We start from the raw sequence: 17,423 nt of genomic DNA, 5'->3' as shown, positions 1-17,423 counted from the left end.
TGTACACAAGACATGTGTAATAGCTGTGGTAACTACTTTTGGCATTCAGAAGAAGGTTTAATAAAGGGGTTTAGAAAAGGGTTTCCCCTCACTTTTATACACCAGACTGAGCTCAGCAAACAGCAGGCGTTACACATGTTCTCTTAAAGGGGCGGACTGTCCCACAGGGGTACAAGGGAAACCACCGATGGGCCCCACTGCCCAGAGGCCCACATCCTCCTCTAGGGATCAGGTTCCAGACTCCGCACTTGAATTATACACTATACATAGGTTACCTTATACTGCACAGGACTATGTATTTACTCTATATATTTATCAAGGGGCCCAGACCATACACTATAAGTTGGCCAAGCCTCTAAATATGGGCCCTTACCTATGTATTTCCCCGGTAGGCCCTTCATGCCCCAGTCTGACACTATTCTCTTATTAGCATCAATATGATTATGTATGTGCAACTTTGAGAATGACAGTACTACATTTTCTAAATAAACACTTAATCTATTTGCTGTTTCTTTATCATTTACAGTGCCTTCCAGATCCATACAGAATTTACTTCTATTATCTCTGTGGCTCTCTCTGAATGTCATGAAGGCTCCCTCAAATATTAGTGCTCTCCCTAACTCCTTGGAGAGTCTCACAAACTCTCTAAAACCAGGTCAGGTGGGTGCAATACTGCGAGGATGTCATCATCTGCTCAAAGCACAGTCTTCTATCACATCTGCACCTTACCCCCATTTCAAAGCTGTGATAAAAATTGGAAAATAATGTCAGCAGCGTCCCTGGACCACCTCAGCCCTTCATACAGGAACGTGTGCTGGGCTATGGAATGAGGCTGCTGCCGACTAACAGGTAAAAAGGAGGGGGGTCACCCAGGCCCAGGTAAATAGTTCCTGCTCTCCCACTCTCTGCGCCACTGGACTATAGACAAGTATGACCTGTATACAACGGAGTCTCAGTGGCAAACGCAGGATTTCTACAGGAGGGTTTTCAAATGAAGTCCACAATCTCCCGCTCTGTGGAATATTAGAGCAAGTACGGAAGTCTGGAGGAGCAGTAGAAGAACCTAGTACCGACCCTGGACATTAATGTACACCTTGGTCTTTTTATACACTGGATACTTTACAGAATACAGTTTAATATTTAATACTATAGATGGTCTCTAGTATAGGCTGTGTCAAACGTTTTAATAATATAATAAAGTGGTCAGGAAAGGGTTAAATATACCATAATAAGTAAGTACATAAAAATAATAGAACCAGTACTGCACATTCTAAGCTCACATTCTCCCGCCTCATTGTACGGCTCCTGTCTCTTCTTCCTGGTAGCTACTCTCTGGTCCAGTGCACGGATTGAGGACTCAGATCCACACACACAGCAAACTTGGTAGAAGAAGCTGCTACCACTGGGCATGTGCAGCAGCTCTGCTCTGTCCCTTATACTGTATGATGTGGCGACATTTTGAGAGCTGAACCAATATGTATCATAGTCACTTGGTGCCTCATGGCTCAGTGATGCCATTGTATTATAGTAAATGGCTAGCTTGCTGTATCATCATTATTAATCCAGCTCTCACAATTGCTCCCTCTTCTATATGTTGGTGATGAGCACACATGAAGGGAACGGTTTGTGAAGATGAGATGTGACCCCACCAAATCTGCTTCCACCCGAGTCTCACCTGATATGTAAGCCTGCTCGTGTAGCTCAGTTATACTTAGTAACTCGGCATCCTGTTGCTGGCAGCTTCTCCGCGCCTGGTACCAAGTAATGGCCGAATCCGCCATAATCTGATAATTGACACCGGTAACCGAATCTGTTGTCCACCAATTGTTAGCGATAGCTGAGAATAAAAAAAGTTTTACTAAGACAGCAACTTAAAACAGGTTGAACACGATGGCCAATTTGCCTCTATTCAACCTCAAATACTATACTATGTTACTATGTTATGTTACTATGTCAAGACTTTGATGGTGCTAGATAAAGGATTCCAAATATCCAAATAAAAGCATACACTAGGAAATTTTAGGACCATAAGGTCACACAAAATAAAAGCCCCACTCATAATCCACATCAAAGGGGTTACTAATGACTAATGATATGTAAATATGAAGGTGACTGATGTAAAGTTAATAATTGCCATTTTAATAATACAGGCAGACTCGCCAGAATGGCGCCATGTCTGCATCTGGCAGGCTTAGAATGTAAGCTCTCACAAGCAGGGCCCTCTTCCTTCCCTCACTTGTACCATAACCTCCCCACTGCCAAATCAGCACTAAACCTTTGGGTTTAGCCGTCCTGCTGCCAATTCAAGTATAATGACAGCTGGTGCAGCAATGTTTATAAACCTTGTCCATGATCTGCTATGTCTTGTATTGCTTTGTTCATACTGTTTCTGTTTACGTACTTTGTAAGGTGCTGTGAACCCCTTGTGGCACTGAATAAATAAAGGATAATAATTATAATAATAATACTTCCCAAGCCAATATAAGTTCAGCACACATTCTTATAGCCTCTCAAATGTACTTTAACTCTTATAGTTATACAAATACTGTCAGTGAACTGCTCTGTACATTCTAATCAGTGTTCCCTAAGGGGCTGGATGTAATGGCGCCCAAGATCGCTGGAGGTGCAAGATGTTTTTTTTTTTAAAGGGGCAATCAGTTACAAGGCAAAACCACGCCTAAGTGAAGTACAATATAATGGAGTTCTTTGGGAGAGCACATTGCGTACATAGGGTGTCATTCCGACCCATTCGCATGCAGCGGTTTATCGCTGTGGTGCGAATGGGTGCAGAATGCGCATGCGCTGCGGCCACAGTGCGCGTGCGCGTCGTTGCCCGGCGACAGGTGTCGCCGGGTTACGTCGCGGCTAAAGAGGAAATCGGTCGTAGGACGGACCGCAAAGAAGATCGACAGGAAGAGGGCGGTGCAGGGCGGATCCGGACCGTTTGGAGCCGTTTTTGGGGAGTAGTCAGTAAAACGCAGGAGTGCCCAGGAGAACGGAGGGCGGAGGAGTGACGTCAAAGCCGAGCCCATCATCGCTGGATCCATCGCACAGGGTAAGTATGTCCAGGCCTGGTCTTGTTTTGAGTGAAAAAAATTTTGCTTAGCAGGGCTGCACAAGCGATCGCAGCCCTGCTAAGCTAAAATACACTCCCCCATAGGCGTGGACTATTGATCGCAGCAGCAGCAAAAAGTTGCTGGCTGCGATCAACTCGGAATGACCACCATAGTACATAAGGTGAGGTGTATCAAACCTTCTAAAGAAGACAAATGGAGAAGTTGCCCATAGAAACCAATCAACTGACAGCTGTCATTTTATAGGATGTACATGACAATGTTAGCTAGAAGCTGATTGGATCCTGTGAGCAACTTCTCCACTTTTCCGTTTAGGTTTGATGTAGAGATGAGCATGTTCGGTTTTACTCGGATTTACCCGAATCTCCTTATTGGCTATCGGACGTCACGTGTTTTGGATAGCCAATAAGAAAAATCCAGAAAATAAGAAATGTCGATAATTCTGGCGTAAAAAAACGAGTAAATCCGAATCCGCTCATCTCTAGTTTGATGCATCTAACTCCTAGTACCCTATAATGCAATGAGGCTTTTCAGTTTAACTAATGTTATATACTGCATGTCACTGGCACAATAAGACAAGCATATGTATTACTTACTGTACTTAACTATCACAGTTATTTATACCTCTAGGGATAGGTTGTAGGTTGTGTTCCCCAGGCCTAGCTACAGATTACAAAAATAAGTCACAGCAAAGTTTTTAGAAAGTTTTGTATTGTATTGGACACACAGGTGGCACCCAAAGGAGAGAGAATTGACAGCATAGGAAAGGAATGAGTTAAACATCTTGTGAGGGGTGGACCTAGCTGGAAGGAAGTACAGCCCTTTGGAAAAAGGGGAGGGTTAGTATATATAGGAAAGGATAGGCCATTTTGTTTCTCTCTTGTTGGTGAAATTGCCTTCCTGCCCTGTTGGTAGAGGTTCGGGCACGGAGTGCCTTGGCATTGAATTGTTGGCTGGTTTTATCGTTGGCTATTTATTGGCGGAAAAGAACGGCAGTTTGTAGTTGTATGGTAAGCTGTAGTGATTTACAGTTTGATGTGGTTTAGGTGCACTCACCTCCATCGACTTATTGACCGCTCGACCACCCGACCGGGAGGCAGCGGTATGGGCACCCATCAGGTTGGGTAGTCACTGTGGGGGTTGAGCTAGCACCTATTACCGTTTTGATAGTTTGTAGTTAAATTAGGATGGTTTTGATTTTAGCATTTTAAGGTTAGCATCAGTTTAATAGAGCCGTTCTTTTTTCTGCCACCATATGCCGGCTGAATCGGCATTTTAACAAAGTTTTCATTTACAGGTTTGCTATGGTTAGGGTCAAATAAATAGCTAGCAATTTTTCTGCCAAATTCAAGTCTCCGTGTCTTTATTTCTTGGTATTAGAGGTAACGAATGCTTTAGTTAGAATGAAAGGGTCCACCAAATATCACTAGGATGTTTATGCACACAGAGAGTACCTGAGTCCTATTGAAGAAAGAGAACTATATAAATAAAATGATGATGATTATTATTTAAGACATGCCACTAACAGCTTAAAGACTAAATGAAAAAAAATAGGTGATTCCTCAAATGTAATGAGATAACATAAATGCTATTCAAAACTATAAAACAAAAATGTTGGTAAACAAAAAAGAAATAAATCTTAGTACTGTTTAAAAAAATGACAGAATGTTACTAATGCATCTGCAAAGTCAGCTTAATTACCGTACAACAATTTGGTAATTTGTTTTTCGTTAAACTACAGCTGTAGTTTTATTGCTACTGCCACAGATTCGCTTACAGAGTATCCCTATGGAGCCAAGTAACCAGCGACTCTCTGATACCTGTCAGTGGAAGGAAATGAAACGCATGAGGACTTATTAACACGTGAAATTATTTTTGTGCTGCCTATTGTTCGCAGTGATCCTTTTCCTCCGATGTAGAAGACAGGAAAAAGGAAGCAACTCGCTTTCATTCTAACCAGTGTGTATAGTGCTGGGCTTACACCATCGGGTCACTTCCTCGTTCTATATTAGAAGCATTCTTTAACTTAAACAGGGTTTCAGAACGGTCAGATTGTCTTTTCTATACATAGAGGTTCTATTTTTTCAGACATTTCATATCTGTTTTGGTTTCCTTTGGCAAATATAAGAGACACAGGTTATGCTATCCTTATCCATCCGTCTGTCAGAGGCCATAGTTAATACTGACATACACGCAGGGCCGGTGCTAGGGTGTTCGGCGCCCCCCTGCAAACTATAAAATTGCGCCCTCCCATATTCCGTTGGCGTGCGCCGGGAAAAGGGGTGTGGTCTCACAAATAAGGGGCATGGCCACACAATAGTACCCCCATTTAAAATTACGCCACAATGTAGCACAATCTTATTAATCTTATACGTAATGCCCCACCCGTAGTAGTAGCGTCCTTATATGTAATGCACCCCAGTAGTAGTAGCACCCTTATACATAATGCACTCACAGTAGTAGTAGCATCCTTATACATAATGCCCCCAGTAGTAGTAGCATCCTTATACATAGTGCCCCCCCAGTAGTAGTAGCATCCTTATACATAATGCACCCAGAGTAGTAGTAGCATCCTTATACGTAGTGCACCCCCAGTAGTAGACGCGTCCTTATATACGTAATGCCCTCCCCCAGTAGTAGAAGCGTCCTTATACGTAGTGCACCCCCAGTAGTAGAAGCGTCCTTGTACGTAATTCCCCCCTAGTAGTAGTAGCGTCCTTATACGTAATGCCCCCCCACAGTACTAGTAGCGTCCTTATACGTAATGCCCCCCCCAGTAGTAGCATCTTTACATGTAATGCCCCCCCCCCTGTAGTAGTAGCGTCCTTATGCATAATGCCCCCCCAGTAGTAGCATCCTTATACGTAATGCCCCCCCAGTAATAGTAGCGTCCTTATATATAATGCCCCCAAGTAGTAGTAGCGTTCTTATACGTAATGCCCCCCCCAGCAGTAGTAGCGTCCTTATACGTAGTGCACCCCCCGTAGTAAAAGCGTCCTTATACGTAATTCCCCCTAATAGTAGTATCGTCCATATACGTAATGCCCCACAGTAGTAGTAGCGTCCTTATACATAATGCACCCCCAGTAGAAGCCTCCTTATATGTAATTCCCCCGTAGTAGTAGTAGCGTCCTTATAAGTAATGCCCCCCCCAGCAGTAGTAGCGTTGTTACGCGTAATGCCCCCTCCCAGTAGTAGTAGAGTCGTTACGCGTAAAGCCCCCCCTGTAGTAGTAGCATCCTTATACGTAGTGCACCCACAGTAGTAGTAACATCCTTATACGTAATTCCCCCCTAGTAGTAGTATCGTCCTTATAAATAATGGCCACCCCAGTAGTAGCGTAGTTTCACGTAATGCCCCCCTGTAGTAGTAGAGTCCTTATACGTAATGCCCCCCTAGTAGTAGTATCGTCCTTGCATGTAATGGCCTCCCCCAGTAGTAGCGTCATTATACGTAATGCCCCCCCAATACTAGCATCCATAAAGTGCGCGTACGCAGACATACCTCACACACACAATTCACACATATATACACACACATACACACCCACCCACCATATGCGCGCACACACACACACACACACACACACACACACACACACACACACACACACACCACTTACCTAAGCCAGTCTCCCTCTGTACTGCAGCCTGGTCAGTGTAGCTCCGCCCCTTCTATCCCGTTTAGCCCCGCCCCCTTTCGGACCGTTTAGCTCCGCCCCCTTCTGTCCCGTACTCAGCCGCTGTCACACGGGGAGGGGAGGCAGGAGGTTTTTCATTCAGCAGGCGCTGCTGCCAGTGACTGTCATACCGTGACAGTCACAGCAGCAGCAGGGGGACAGGACGGCGCAGCAGTGAAGGGATTCAGAGCAGGAAGAGCGCCTCTCTGTCCCAGCGCCTCCCTGCACTGCATCCCTTCGCTGAGCGGGTAGCGGCGGGCCTGCATACACGGTCAGCAGGGCCGTATTAAGGCTGGTGGGGGCACAGGGGCAATGAAGTTGTGGGGGCCCCTACTACTAAAATTGCTGGTACATCCCCCCGTGTACACACATACACATACACACGCACATACATACACATACACACGCACATACATACATACACACACACACACACACACACACACACACACACACACACACACGTGAGGTGTGGTGAGGTCAATGGCTGGGGAGGCACTGGCTATTATAAGAGCCAGATTTACACACACATATGATTTGGTTGGGAGTTTTCACTATAAAGATTTATTAAAATACAGGTTGAGTATCCCTTATCCAAAATGCTTGGGACCAGAGGTATTTTGGATATGGGATTTTTCCGTATTTTGGAATAATTGCATACCATAGTGAGATATCATGGTGATGGGACCTAAATCTAAGCACAGAATGCATTTATGTTACATATACCCCTTATACACACAGCCTGAAGGTAATTTTAGCCAATATTTTTTATAACTTTGTGCATTAAACAAAGTGTGTCTACATTCACACAATTCATTTATGTTTCATATACACCTTATATACACAGCCTGAAGGTCATTTAATACAATATTTTTAATAACTTTGTGTATTAAACAAACTTTGTGTACATTGAGCCATCAAAAAACAAAGGTTTCACTATCTCACTCTCACTCAAAAAAGTCCGTATTTCGGAATATTTGGATATGGGATACTCAACCTGTAATACAAAGATGAAATGAATAATACACAATGATATTTCTAATTATATAAATATCTTCTTTGTATTATTCAAAATAATTTGTATAGTCAAAACTCTGGAGTGTACTGGAGTATGACAGGAGAGACTCTGCCGCCCCTGCGTACCCTGACTGCACTTCACTGACACACACACACTCGGACGGAACAGCGCGCTGGAGCTACGACTCAAAGTCAATGGGGTATATTCAATTGGTGTCGAAAACTGCCGTCTGTCGAAAAGACGGCAGTTTTCGACTTTTTAACGTCAAATCGTTATTTGACCTATTCAGTCCTATTCGACAAGTCGTGGAATTCGACTTGTCGAAAAGCATGTGGATCGGCGGAATAGCTGCCGATCCACGTGCTTGTGTCGAAAACGGGGCCAAAACCGACAGGATTTGGACCCCTTTTCTACCATCTCAGTTCGACTTTAAAAAAAGTCGAACCGAGATGGGGACTGCAGCGCCGGAGACGGGGAGAGCCGAGGTAGGGATGGGGTGAGCAGCTCTGGAGGATGTCACAGCCGCCACTCACAGCAGCGTCCACCCGGCTCCAGCAAGCGAGACCTCGCTTGCTGGAGCCGGGTGGACGCTGCCGTGAGCGGCGGCTGTGAGAGAGGGGAGACGGGAAGCGGCGGCGGCTGTGAGAGAGGGGGAGACGGGGAGCAGCGGCGGCTGTGACAGGGGACAGAGCGGCGGCTGTGACGGGGGACAGAGCGGTGGCTGTGACGGGGGACAGAGCGGCGGCTGTGACGGAGGACAGAGCGGCAGCTGTGAGACAGGAGGGATGGAGGAGAGCCGCGGGCAGATGGGGGAGAGCAGCGCTACAGCAGCGGCTATATAGCCGCTGCTGTAGCGCTGCTCTCCCCCGTCTGCTCGCGACTCTCCCCCATCTCGCCCCCCCACATCTCAATTCGACTTTTGTAAAAGTCGAATTGAGATGTCCATTGAATAGGCCAGGTCGGATGCATTCCGACAAATGAATGTTGGAATGGATCAGACTTCAATTGAATATACCCCAATGTCTCTGGTACACTGCACTATCCTGCACAACGGACTGCTATAGACGTTGGACCTCCTTGGTGACCGCTGTTAATGAACAGTTGAGCCACAAGAGGGGGACTACTCCACTTCAAACAGGAGTGTGGGGGGGGCCTTTAAAGACCGCCCCTGTCGCCGTTCTCTTAATCTGGCGATGAAGGTCAGATAATTTGCCTGTCAGACCGATAGACATTTTATCTGACAGTCTGTAACTCAACAAATATCGTGGCCACTAGAGATATTTATGCTCCTCCCGTGGGGAGGAGACATTTCCCTGTTCCTCCCCTGTGAAGGAACAGGGGAGTGTTGAACGGTCAGCTGCAGAAAACACTGTCCAGTGCAACCGATTGACGATCGGACCAGTTGAACATGTTGGAAGATTTCCCATGCTCGACTGCCCAATCATTGCTGAACGGTTGCGGCAACACACTATGTGATTATTGGCCCAATCCACCAATAATCAGTGAATTAGCCTGATATTGCAAAATGTATGCTCAACTTAAGTAAAGAACACACTGGAATGTTACAGCCTATAGATTTACGGTGACTAGTGCCATGCTGTACTTAAAATACACACATTATATATATAATTTGTTTTAAGTATGGCAATTTGTAACTATAAACTAGAGATGAGCGCCTGAAATTTTTCGGGTTTTGTGTTTTGGTTTTGGGTTCGGTTCCGCGGCCGTGTTTTGGGTTCGAACGCGTTTTGGCAAAACCTCACCGAATTATTTTTGTCGGATTCGGGTGTGTTTTGGATTCGGGTGTTTTTTTCCAAAAACACTAAAAAACAGCTTAAATCATAGAATTTGGGGGTCATTTTGATCCCAAAGTATTATTAACCTCAAAAACCATAATTTACACTCATTTTCAGTCTATTCTGAATACCTCACACCTCACAATATTATTTTTAGTCCTAAAATTTGCACCGAGGTCGCTGTGTGAGTAAGATAAGCGACCCTAGTGGCCGACACAAACACCGGGCCCATCTAGGAGTGGCACTGCAGTGTCACGCAGGATGTCCCTTCCAAAAAACCCTCCCCAAACAGCACATGACGCAAAGAAAAAAAGAGGCGCAATGAGGTAGCTGTGTGAGTAAGATTAGCGACCCTAGTGGCCGACACAAACACCGGGCCCATCTAGGAGTGGCACTGCAGTGTCACGCAGGATGTCCCTTCCAAAAAACCCTCCCCAAACAGCACATGACGCAAAGAAAAAAAGAGGCTTTTTACTGATATTTGGTGTTTTGGATTTGACATGCTCTGTACTATGACATTGGGCATCGGCCTTGGCAGACGACGTTGCTGGCATTTCATCGTCTCGGCCATGACTAGTGGCAGCAGCTTCAGCACGAGGTGGAAGTGGATCTTGATCTTTCCCTAATTTTGGAACCTCAACATTTTTGTTCTCCATATTTTAATAGGCACAACTAAAAGGCACCTCAGGTAAACAATGGAGATGGATGGATTGGATACTAGTATACAATTATGGACGGGCTGCCGAGTGCCGACACAGAGGTAGCCACAGCCGTGAACTACCGCACTGTACTGTGTCTGCTGCTAATATATAGACTGGTTGATAAAGAGATAGTATACTCGTAACTAGTATGTATGTATAAAGAAAGAAAAAAAAACCACGGTTAGGTGGTATATACAATTATGGACGGGCTGCCGAGTGCCGACACAGAGGTAGCCACAGCCGTGAACTACCGCACTGTACTGTGTCTGCTGCTAATATATAGACTGGTTGATAAAGAGATAGTATACTCGTAACTAGTATGTATGTATAAAGAAAGAAAAAAAAAACACGGTTAGGTGGTATATACAATTATGGACGGGCTGCCGAGTGCCGACACAGAGGTAGCCACAGCCGTGAACTACCGCACTGTACTGTGTCTGCTGCTAATATATAGACTGGTTGATAAAGAGATAGTATACTCGTAACTAGTATGTATGTATAAAGAAAGAAAAAAAAAACCACGGTTAGGTGGTATATACAATTATGGACGGGCTGCCGAGTGCCGACACAGAGGTAGCCACAGCCGTGAACTACCGCACTGTACTGTGTCTGCTGCTAATATATAGACTGGTTGATAAAGAGATAGTATACTCGTAACTAGTATGTATGTATAAAGAAAGAAAAAAAAACCACGGTTAGGTCACTGGTATATACAATTATGGACGGGCTGCCGAGTGCCGACACAGAGGTAGCCACAGCCGTGAACTACCGCACTGTACTGTGTCTGCTGCTAATATAGACTGGTTGATAAAGAGATAGTATACTACTAATATTATATACTGGTGGTCAGGTCACTGGTCACTAGTCACACTGGCAGTGGCACTCCTGCAGCAAAAGTGTGCACTGTTTAATTTTAATATAATATTATGTACTCCTGGCTCCTGCTATAACCTATAACTGGCACTGCAGTAGTGCTCCCCAGTCTCCCCCACAATTATAAGCTGTGTGAGCTGAGCAGTCAGACAGATATATAATATATATAGATGATGCAGCACACTGGCCTGAGCCTGAGCAGTGCACACAGATATGGTATGTATGTGACTGAGTCACTGTGTGCTGTGTATCGCTTTTTTCAGGCAGAGAACGGATTATAAATAAAAGTGGTGGTCACTGGTCACTATCAGCAAAACTCTGCACTGTACACTACTGAGTACTCCTAATGCTCCCCAAAATTAGTAAATCAAGTGTCTAAACGGAGAGGACGCCAGCCACGTCCTCTCCCTATCAATCTCAATGCACGTGTGAAAATGGCGGCGACGCGCGGCTCCTTATATAGAATCCGAGTCTCGCGATAGAATCCGAGCCTCGCGAGAATCCGACAGCGTCATGATGACGTTCGGGCGCGCTCGGGTTAACCGAGCAAGGCGGGAAGATCCGAGTCGCTCGGACCCGTGAAAAAAAACATGAAGTTCTGGCGGGTTCGGATTCAGAGAAACCGAACCCGCTCATCTCTACTATAAACGCTTAAAAAATTCAGGATGGCAACTTGTGGCGATTCATTTTTTAACAAGGCAGGTTTCTGATAATTTTGCTCTGACTAACCCTCTATTGCTCCATATATTGTATATGATGATTTGCAACTAACCTAAGATTGTTGGAAACCTACAACTTTTCCAAAATCAGAGGCTAATATACCCAGGACAAAACTGTTGTCAGAAATGCATGTAACTAGGACAACTGGGACAGTTTGCTAATTGTGCCATCCGTTATATCTTCAAATCCAGGCACTACCTGAATGATTCATCCAATTACTATACTGTATAGGAGACTATGGGTCTAATTCAGACCTGATTGCTCGCTATTACATTACATGTAATAGTATCAAACTACATCCTGTCGCTCGGGTACAAAGCAGATCGTTGCTGTGCGGTGGGATCGCACACTTGCACAGTTAAATTACTCTCCCCTGTAGGTGGCGACTATCTGATCGCAGCGCTGCAAAAAAAACTGCTAGCAAGCAGTAATGTGCACTTTTTATTCTGAGACTTGCTTTTATTTGAGATTGCGCAGCCTCGACCCTTGGAATTTTATATTTGCACTGAAAGACATGCAGCCGCCAATCCTTTAGTTGACATCACCCTATTTAAAGTCCTGAACAAGCCACTGCCCATTGATCAGATATACTATCGAAAAACGATAAAGCTGTAAGTTATGAGGGGTGGTGGCTGATTAAAGTTGCTTACTTTTATCGTATTATGCATGTTTGGCTTACATTATATGGGTGTGGTATGGAAGGTAGATAGTAACTAGGTCAACAGTGTCTAGGTTGACCACTTTTGGTCGACAGTAACTAGGTCGACAGGGTCTTTAGGTCGACAGTTTTTTATGTTTTTTTGGTGTCGTTTTCTTCGTAGAGTGACCGGGAACCCCAATTAGTGCACCACGTCCCCTCACATGACTCGCTTTGCTTGCCATGCTTTGGGCAAGGTGCCTCGCTCCACTACCTCTTCGCTCGGCACAGATTACTGTTCCAATCGTAGTCCATGTGGATCGTTAAGTATGAAAAAGTTCAAAAAAATAAAAAAATCGTGAAAAACTCATGTCGACCTTTTGACCTGTTGACCTAGAGACCCTGTCGACCTAGAAACCTTGTCGGCCTAGTTACTGTCGACCAATAGTGGTCGACCTAGATAGTGTCGACCTAGAGACCGGATCCCCATTATATTTGGGACTGATGGCATAAGTCCAAGACACAATTTTAGAACATGATTTACAGTATGAAATTCACAGCCTAATATAGTATATTTGTGTATTTTGGTTGAATACATTAAACTGTTCTGATGAGCAGAGAAAAAAAATTGTAATAAAAAATAATGACAACGAAGGTAAGGATATTTCAAGAAACAGTAATTAACTTGTGGCCTTACTCAGATGCAGACGTTAACACTAATTTCGCCTTTAGTGTAATGAGGATTTACCAGAAAGATTATTACAAGCAGACAATTTGCTGACAAAAAGGAAATATCAGAGAGTGAGAGTGATCTGGATCTTTTGATGAGAGAAACATTAGCAAAGGTTAATGACCGGAGCAGATGTTTGATGTTATGCTGGTAATCTGCATTGTTTTTGCCTAAAATAACATACAATAGTGTTGACACATAGGGCCCCCCCCCCCCCCCCCCCCCCCTTCCCTTCCTTACTTTCTCTTAATATTAAACTACTTTAGGAGAAAATACAGAATTTATGGCATGTGGGATAAAAAAAAAAAAATGTATTGCTGCTATATGTTTTAAAGGCTGTAACAAATGTTTTCAATGCGTATGCGCAATAAAACTTGGAATGCAGCTATAAAGAATGCAGATAGAGGTGTACCCCACACTTCAAGAAATATGTTTTAGTCACTAATATATTTTTTATTCACCATTACAGGTTGAGTATCCCTTATCCAAAATGCTTGGGACCAGAGGTATTTTGGATATGGGATTTTTCCGTATTTTGGAATAATTGCATTCCATAATGAGATATTATGGTGATGGGACCTAACTCTAAACACAGAATGCATTTATGTTACCTATACACCTTACACACACAGCCTGAAGGTCATTTTAGCCAATATTTTTTATAACTTTGTGCATTAAACAAAGTGTGTCTACATTCACACAATTCATTTATGTTTCATATACACCTTATACACACAGCCTGAAGGTCATTTAATACAATATTTTTAATAACTTTGTGTATTAAACAAAGTTTGTGTACATTGAGCCATCAGAAAACAAAGGTTTCACTATCTCACTCTCACTCAAAAAAGTCCGTATTTCGGAATATTCCGTATTTCGGAATATTTGGATATGGGATACTCAACCTGTATCACTACTATATCTTCACACTATAGCCTATTGTATATCACTATTTTTATTCTTCTTGCCTTTCAATAATCATACAGTTTATATAGGGGGCTGGAATGCACACCCTAATTCTAAACTTAATGAGAGGTGCCACCATGCTGAGACTTGTAGTTCCACGCAGAAAACAAAACAGAAAATGCTGGTGTACACTCTATATACTAAACACTGCTATTCAGAATAATTATAATAAACTCTGCGATCTAACATGGAAGAAAATTGAGGCACTCTAGACTTGAATCTTCGGACTGTAGGGACCCACCAGATGAGGTCACCTGGTTGTGATTGGTGAGCCCATATTTTTGGTCAAAAATTATGCTAAGCACCTCAATTTTGCTCTGTTAGATTTCACAGTTTAGTATTATTATAATTCTGATTAGCAGTGTTTAGTATATAAAGTGTGAACCTACATTTTGTCTTTTTTCTGTGTGTAATCGTAAAGGTTATGCTCTACCATCAATGGTTCTGAACCATACATGGTTGAGCATGCGTAGACCTACAACATTGTGCCGTTCCTGTCCTTAAACCTTGTGCTACTGCCGACAATGGTGTGGCATTGATGGCAGAAACACTTACCATAGACCGCAGACCATTAATGACTGCAAACCACTGATGTTTGAAGGCTAGCCTTACTATTTGGTACATTCCATATCAGATTATAATATGACTGTGGGGCTATAGTATAATATTCAGCATTATAAATAACATAAATGCTTTATTCTGGCTAGTATTGTCCTTTGCCAGGTTGACCTTGGTTGTGGTTTTTCCTGCTCATTCTGGTCCCATTCTGTCTGACCTGTTGCATAATTTAGCCCATTTATCAATGCGCCACCAGTTCCAAGTGACATACAGTATAACAACCCAAAGGCTGGACTAGAAGGAGTTATCGTGTAGACTGAAAGTCACAGAGAAATCTCCTCCTTTTTGCTAATACACAAATACATGTCAATCAGCATACGCTTTAGCTTTGTAGTTCCATTTTGGAACTGTATCCTGAAAACAAATTTCTCTGTCCGCTCCAAACTAAATAAAAAAGACTTGTAAATCTAATTTTTGACATGGTTGCAGTAAGGTCTACAGACTACGGAAAAAAAAATTGTTTTTGTTTAAAAAATATGAAGGAAAGGGCCATTCATGAGATTGTGTTGGTGTGCTTAAAAATCCCTCCTTGAATCCTATATTGGAAACTGTAATGAAACGTTGTGTTGATTAAATAGGGGGTTATTCAGGTGTGGTTGGAGTTACTATCACTTCCTTGGAAGCAACAGTTCTAGCTCTGCATGGTGATGCAGCAGGAGGCGGCTATTACAAGCAGAAGCCTCCTGCTGCAGCAGTGATCCAACCTGCATCCTAAGATGCACCATCGGATCACTAACTCACCATTGGCCACCTGTTGCAGAGGCCAGGAAATCTCCATGCAACCACGGAGATCCCTGGCCTCTCAAGTCCCCCTAAACGGCGGCAACAAGCCTTCATTTTGGTTAACGGAGACCGTTGATGCCCCCTCCCCGCCCCCCATATGGCAACAGACTGTCAATGACTGAATATCACATAAGTATAGATGGTAGTGGAGATACGTAATTGTATATACAGTATGATAGAAGGTAATAATAGGTAATTGTAATAGGATGAGGAATAGTATAGCTAGATCTAGATGTATAGGATAAAGGAAAACAACTGTGAGTTTAAATATGCACAATAATGGGCTAAGAATGTAATTGCTGTATTACGGAAATTCTGAAAATCATCTTTAAAACCCAAGTGGAGATCTATTCCTGCATTTCTATAGAACAGTATGAATATTGTTTTATTCCTTATTACAATGGATCTTCTACTTATTTTTTTTCAACTATCAGTTTTTGTTTTTTACAAATACATCTAGCCATTTCATCTTCCTCTATGCATCCCAATGTATTATCTTATTTTTCTCCCATGCTTATGTCTCATAAATTTCACAGCACACATTCTGACCCAACAATATAGATTACATGGCCACCACATTTCCACTATACCAGTGGTTCTCAAACTCGGTCCTCAGGACCCCACACAGTGCATGTTTTGCAGGTAACCCAGCAAGTGCACAGGTGTATTAATTACTCACTGACACATTATAAAAGGTCCACAGGTGGAGCTAATTATTTCACTTGCGATTCTGTGAGGAGACCTGCAAAACATGCACTGTGTGGGGTCCTGAGGACCGAGTTTGAGAACCTGTGCACTATACCATTGTCCAGAATCGTCCATCCTTACCATTCTGATACTTCTCACACATATTATCTCATTCTAGTAAAACCAGGGCCTCTATACGGTAACAGTATCCTTTTTATACATGTTGCATATGTTACCTTTTCTTTCTCATGGGAGAGCACCTTTCCATGCACCAATTAAGTAACGGGGTAAGTGCACATCTGTAATTACTAATCAATTCATTAATACCTGTGTTATGGTTTTGGATCTGTATTCATTTTGTGTTTTGGTTCTGATTTGGCACTAACACCTTCATGTATTTATGGACACAATAATGAACATATGCAAATGATTGGTGTTTACTTTAAAACAATTGTTACATTTAAGAATTATCAAATCTACCATCAGGTTCTAAAATCATTAATTTAGGCTTTTACATCAGAATATTTGCCATTTTTAATAAGGAATGCTCTTAATTTTAGACAGTTGATTCGGGGGGGATTTGTAATGGGTACCTCCTTGACGCAAGGTAAGTAAAGAGAAGAAAAAAAGAAGAAAAAAAGATGTGGGAAGTGGCTGCGCCCAGGAAGTGGCTTCTAAACGCATCCCAAGCAGGACACATCGGTCACATGCTACATGTATAGAAAGATACAGTCATCTGCCACAAGTACAGCCTTGAATTTCCCCCATCATCTTAGTATGATGAATAAAGGTTACACTTACCTTTAGATGGACAGAATCCATATAACTTGTCTTTGTCGTACTCTGCAGTCGAAGAGCACCAAAGCCTTCCATCGGACCTTCCTGCAAGCGTGCAATCCGCATACCACTGGGAATTATACTTGAAGGGGAACACGCAGGGCTGACCATTAGAATTTCCCTTTAGAGTGTAGAATTCTGTGGAATATAATAGTACAACATGGTTTGGAATTGAAGAGCTGGGCATTTTCATTCATTAAAAACATAGAACTGGTCTTAAAACAGAAAGTACTTGGAATATAAAGTCCGCTCCTGGTCCCATCAATATCATTGTAAACATTCCATCTATCCCATAATGTTTGAT

At 43.0% G+C, this 17,423-nt stretch overlaps 1 protein-coding gene across 1 annotated transcript in view; it reads right to left on the bottom strand.

Annotated features, from left to right (window-relative positions):
- LOC134927292 (macrophage mannose receptor 1-like) overlaps window positions 1-17,423 on the bottom strand; it is a 340,668-nt gene that overhangs the window by 250,577 nt on the left and 72,668 nt on the right. Inside the window, exons 3-4 of the mRNA XM_063921538.1 lie at window positions 17,084-17,257; window positions 1,676-1,837 (exon numbers count right to left, since the gene is read on the bottom strand). Of these exons, the coding sequence (XP_063777608.1) occupies window positions 1,676-1,837; window positions 17,084-17,257 (336 nt within the window). The remainder of the gene's footprint in view (window positions 1-1,675; window positions 1,838-17,083; window positions 17,258-17,423) is intronic.

Source organism: Pseudophryne corroboree, chromosome 5, assembly GCF_028390025.1.
Source record: "Pseudophryne corroboree isolate aPseCor3 chromosome 5, aPseCor3.hap2, whole genome shotgun sequence".
NCBI lineage: Eukaryota > Metazoa > Chordata > Amphibia > Anura > Myobatrachidae > Pseudophryne > Pseudophryne corroboree.
The sequence above is the reverse complement of the archived record's forward strand: the minus strand, read 5'-3'. Positions and strand labels throughout refer to the sequence as shown.